General features: G+C 39.2%; 1 protein-coding gene across 1 annotated transcript; it reads left to right on the top strand.

The window, feature by feature from the left end:
* Positions 1–277: 277 nt before the first annotated feature.
* LOC110953585 (aldo-keto reductase family 1 member D1-like) lies at positions 278–3,913 on the top strand. The gene is made up of 9 exons (XM_022197678.2): positions 278–465; positions 624–791; positions 909–1,025; positions 1,140–1,217; positions 1,532–1,654; positions 2,927–3,036; positions 3,207–3,372; positions 3,491–3,573; positions 3,666–3,913. Exons 1-9 carry the CDS (start codon positions 373–375, stop codon positions 3,706–3,708), a joined length of 981 nt encoding a protein of 326 aa, XP_022053370.1. The 5' UTR covers positions 278–372; the 3' UTR covers positions 3,709–3,913.
* Positions 3,914–6,024: the final 2,111 nt, after the last annotated feature.

The raw sequence follows: 6,024 nt of genomic DNA, 5'->3' as shown, positions 1-6,024 counted from the left end.
AAATTTACGCCGCCGCAATAAACCAAACAATTTCGCAATTCAAATGACTCTCATGTGATCTGATTTACACAATGCATTCCAGGAAAAAATGTTCCACTAGAAACGTAATCATAATATTATTATTGTTTTCATTGTATTATTACTAAGCATACTGGCATAACTCATCATTGCTTATGAATGCTTAAGAGTTTAGAGTTGTATCATTGTCTCTGCCAGATAAGCTGCATTTTTTGCAACAGGGAGGTGGAGTCTTTGGTCAATGATCAAAGAGCTACAGTCTCTCCTGCCAAGCCTGCATGAGCGTCTATGCAATAGATCTCAGCTTGCAGCACTGACAAAGTTTGCCATTTCACAGCACACATTTTCACAAACATGGAACTGACCGCAGAGAATCACTCCATTCCGCTGAGTGATGGAAACACTATACCTCTGATAGGACTGGGAACATATGGAAATCCCCAAGAGGTAAGGATGCATTGTTTAAGCTTGCAGGACCTAATATATAAATAACTACTTGACCTACATTTGAAAAAAACAAGTTACACAAGATTTTAAGTGTTCAAGCTGTAGCTGTTGCTTGTAAACTGATATTTCAGTCATGGAGGTTGTTTTGTTGTTGACAGACCCCTAAAGGAACTGCATGTGAATCAGTCAAACTGGCTATTGAGAAAGGTTATAGACACATAGATGGAGCTTTGGTCTATTTCAACGAACATGAGGTGGGACAAGCAATAAGAGAAAAAATTGCTGATGGAACGGTGAAGCGAGAGGACATCTTCTACTGCGGAAAGGTTTGCAAAGTTTGCAGATCTGTCTGTGCGAGTGCTGACCATTAAACTTTTCTCCAGAACCATGGCCACTTTTTTCATGTTATCCTACTTTTTTTTTGGTCTGTGCTCATGCTGCAGCTGTGGAACACATTTCATCCCCCAGAGTTGGTTCGGCCTGCTTTGGAGAAAACCTTACAGACGTTGCAGCTGGATTACGTCGACCTCTATATCATCGAGCTACCCATAGCCTTCAAGGTATATACATGTCACATTAAGAACACCTTTTGAAACTGCAATAATAGCAATTTTAGATTCGGAAAAGTTATTTTACCTCACCAAATATCAGTGAAATATTGTTATTTTCTGAAGCCAGGAGACACATTCTACCCCAGAGATGAGAATGGAAAGCACATTTATCATGAAACAGACCTCTGTGCTACATGGGAGGTGAGACCTTTTGACATTTTATGAAAAGAAAGTTGAAATGAGTTGTTCACTCACATATGGACGACACAACACTGGCTACAACTAACCCAATATTCTCGAGATGATGTAAATAAGTGAACATTCACAACCATATTGCAGTTCCACACTCGATACTGCCTACAGCTCAGTGGTAAATGTATAAAGAGTCAAAGCAATCCAACCTTTGACGGGTAAATAAACCTTTCATTTTTTTCTGTGTCAGTCTGGCTATTTAACTAAGTTCAAAGTTCAAAGTTTATTGCTTTGTGGCTACATTCTTCTTTTGTCTTGGACAGGCTTTGGAAGCCTGCAAAGATGCCGGGCTGGTAAAATCTATTGGAGTTTCCAACTTCAACAAGAGACAGCTGGAACTGATCCTTAACAAACCTGGACTGAAACACAAACCTGTGTCAAACCAGGTACAAATACATAAATGTTGCAGCAATATTCAGGAAATAAGTCCAAGGATTTGAAGTAATATCAGTCTGTATACACACTGTTAGTTAAAAAATAACTCAGCCTTAATCCCACTGCTGGTTACTGTGGACTGGACTGATATGTTTCCTGTTTCATTGCCTTCTTCTTCTTCTTCTTCTTCTTCTTCTTCTTCTTCTTCTTCTTCTTCTCCTTCTTCTTCTTCTTCTTCTTCTTCCTCTCATCATTATTATTATAAACTATAAAAGCATAAAATTAGGATCCTCCTCTCTATTCATCACATGATTCCATGAGGCATTACTGGAAAAAAATGAATTTTGAAGATTTTTTTCCGCATCAATAACAATGACAATACATTTTATAACCTTAATCTTACATGTAATCATGCATTATTTTGGCCTGTGAATGTTTAAAGAAGGATGCTGAAAATATGGCATTTAACAGCAGTTCCTGTATGTGTCTAAGACAAATTTACTTCAGAACAACAAAATGTATCTTTTATTGTACATTTTATGTGCATTAAATATGATGATAATTTATACATACAAAACTGAATTTTGTCAGATTCTCATTGCTTATGCATCCATTCAACATTCAACATCTGTGAATGTTTTTTTTGTCTTTTTATGCCAAAAAAAAGAAAAAAGAAAATGTATGGTCACTCAGTTACAGAGCTTTGATGGAATTTTACATCAGACAAGTAAATTCACAGCCTATTTTCAAAAATTTTGGACATTTTCACATATTTCAAAAATACAGAAAAAATGTGCAAAAATAAAACAGTTTGGGCAGTAAACAAGACTTCAATCTGACTATTAATGTTTCTGCAAACCCAGAGCACCTCACATGTTTCACATCTGCCTGAGTCACATTAATGCTTGTATTTTGACAGACGGAAGTTAGAAAACTGCTTTGCTCACTGCAAAAAGCAGCATTACTGCCTCTAATACATCAATAACCTGTATTTATCCTAAACATCATGTCCACCTGATGATCCACGACAAGTCTCACTCTACACTGAGGGCAGCAAATCACCTTTTTTGAGCATATTTTGGTGGATCTGTAGTCATTTTGCTTTAAAATCAGTTAATTTATTAATTTCCATGTTTCACATGTGTGGGAGGAGTCATCAAATAGCATAAATATGGTAATGCTGAACTAGAAGGAAGCCCTTTTGAAACTACATCTGCATCTGTAAAAGCACCTGGTCCATCTTCATGAACTCACAAATTGTATTTGTGTTGTTTTTCACTCAGGTTGAGTGCCATCCCTATTTCACTCAGCCAAAGTTGCTTGATTATTGCCGGCAGAAAGATATCGTCATCGTTGGCTACAGCCCCCTGGGGACATCTAGAGACGCATCCTGGTAATAGACACAAATTATGCCCCATTTAGTTCAAGTTTAACTAGTAAAAGAGACACCATGTTCTAACTCACCAGATTAATGTGTTCTCATAAAACTTGCACTTTCAATGAGGGCATTTCTCTGTAAAAATGGCTGCTGCATCAGAGTGACAGCACTCACCTTTTGAACAGGGTAAACCTGAAATGCCCTCCGTTGTTGGAAGATGAGCTGCTGGCTTCGATTGCCAAAAAGTATAAAAAGACCACAGCTCAGGTGTGTCTGAGATTCAACGTGCAGAGAGGAGTGGTGGTCATCCCCAAGAGCTTCAACCCTGATCGCATTAAGGAGAATTTTGAGGTGTGTTTGTGTTGTATCTGTTTCGATAATCTTTAATAAGCTAAACTTTCTATGTATTGTCTGCAGAAAAACGACTTGACATCTAAAATATGTTGTTACTTTCATTTTAACCCTGCAGATCTTCGACTTCTCTCTCTCTGACGCTGAGATGACGGCGATTGAAGGCTTGAACAAGAACATCCGTTTTGTGGAGCTTCTCATGTGAGTAAAGTTCAGCCTGTGTGATGTTTTTTTTTTTTTTAACTTCTCTAATAAGAACATAATTTTTAATTTCTCTTTGCTTGACTCGACAGGTGGTCTGATCATCCGGAGTACCCGTTTCATGATGACTACTAGACCCACCAGATATCAAGATATACTTAAATTTCTTCTTGATTTTACAACATTATGCATGTCAAATTGAAAATTATTTTGCTACATTTATCATACATTTTATGAAATATATCTTTTATATATGCTATTGATCCGTGACTATTATAGCAGTAATTTTGATTATTTCAATAAAGTCTCTCTATTATTGGCCAGATTTAGCAATAGAAAACTTCTTGTACTGTTTTTTTTAGGGTCCGAGCACCGAGGGTGCGAAGGACAGGCGGTGCCAGGGCACCGACTGTCCAAGGCACCAGCGGTGCCAAGGACCCTATTGAAACCCTAGGGTTTATTATTATTATTATTATTATTTTTTTTTTTTTTTTTTTTTTTCTCCCGTAAAGTAAATTGGCTTTTTGGCGGCCTTATCATACTCCAAAACGCGTGAAATTTGGCGTGCACATCAGGACTGGCGAAAAATTTGATATTTTATGGGAGTTGCGCATGTGCGTGGCAAAATGGCTCTATAGCGCCACCTGCAAACTTGAAAAAGTAGTCATTAGGCCAACTGCCACAATGTTTCATGTACAGCTACAATATTTGGTGGGCATATGCAGAACATCTGGACACACCAAAAAGTCAATTACAGCCACGCCCTAAACCCAACAGGAAGTCGGCCATCTTCAATTTGCTGTAAATTTTTCAAACTTAATCGCTCCTCGGGAAATGACTTGCCTTTTTGGCGGCCTTATCATGAACCAAAACGCGTGAAATTTGGCGTGCACATCAGGACTGGCGAAAAATTTGATATTTTATGGGAGTTGCGCATATGTGTGGAAAAATGGCTCTATAGCGCCACCTGCAAAATTGAAAAAGTGGTCATTAGGCCAACTTCCACAATGTTTTATTTACAGCTACAATATTTGGTGGGCATATGCACCACATCAGGACACACCAAAAAGTCAATCACAGCCACACCCTAAACCCAACAGGAAGTCGGCCATCTTGAATTTGCTGTACATTTGTCAAAATTTATAGCTCCTAGTGGATAAGTCTGAGAGAACTGAAATTTGGCCAGTACATGCACCAGACCTTTCTGATGAAAAGTTATCAAAAACTCAACCAGAAGCCAAAAGGTGTGGCCATGGCGGAGCCTCAAACAACTGATCCTTCGCCATGAAACAGGAATTGGTGTCTAATTCTTCTCAACATGCTCCAATCTGCCTGAAACTTTACATGTATGATGACAGTCCTGTCCTGATGTCATCCACATAGGGATATTCATTGACAGTCATAGCGCCACCTTGTGGTTTCAGGAAATAGACATCTTTTACACTTTCATGCCCTATTGTTACCCGGTTGATCATATTCACTTCAAATGCAGTGACAACAGCCTAAACACATTGATGATGCATCCCAGTGAAAATGGTGACTTGTCATCAAAGGGCGTGTCTGTGGCGGCCAAACCAATTTCGATGTTTCGCCATGAAAATTTAACGATTCATATCTCAGCTGAACAACATCCTATCTGCCTCAGACTTCACATGCTGGATACCAGGTCCAGTCTGAACACATCCACACTCATAAATTTTGAAAAAGTCATAGCGCCACCTGTTGGTAATAGTAAGTTTAAGGCCTTATATTTTCAGGTACAATGGCCCCAAACTTGGTGATATCATGCTGGAAATTGGTCAGTCGAGTCTTCACCTCTTGACAATCACACACTGTGAAGGGTGTGACATTTCATGCAACGCTGTTGCCGTAGCAACCAAATATCGCCATGAAAAACAAAGCCCTTTCTGACAGGTTAGGAATACTCCAATGCTCACAAAAATTACCACACACATCACCATTGACCCAAGGAACAACACTGTATGCATCTCGGCACTGCACATGCTATAGCGCCCCCTACAGTATTTTTAACAAACAGCCCCCCCAGCACGTTTCACCTACATCCATGAAATTTGGGAGGCTTATAGAGCACATTAGGACGCACAAAAAAGCCTCTTGGAGCCATGTCCTAAACCCAACAGGAAGTCGGCCATCTTGGATTAATTGTGAGATTTTTGATGATTTTTCTCATTTTTGAGAGTTAATACCTCCTAGGGGATAATTCCAGGAGACCTGAAATTTTGTCAGTCCACACAGCAGGACTTGGTTTGGAAAAGTTATCAAAAGTTTAACCAGAAGCCAAATGGCGTGGCCATGGCGACCATTAGAGTTTTGATGCTTCGCCATGAAACAACAACTGCTGTATAACTCTCCTCTGCATGCTCCAATCTGCCTCAAACTTTCCATGTGTGATCACAATCCAATCCTGATCACATCTACAGGCCAACAGAC

Source organism: Acanthochromis polyacanthus, chromosome 1 (genome assembly GCF_021347895.1).
Source record: "Acanthochromis polyacanthus isolate Apoly-LR-REF ecotype Palm Island chromosome 1, KAUST_Apoly_ChrSc, whole genome shotgun sequence".
In the NCBI taxonomy this organism is placed as follows: Eukaryota; Metazoa; Chordata; class Actinopteri; family Pomacentridae; genus Acanthochromis; species Acanthochromis polyacanthus.
This window is presented reverse-complemented; position numbering and strand designations above follow the sequence as displayed.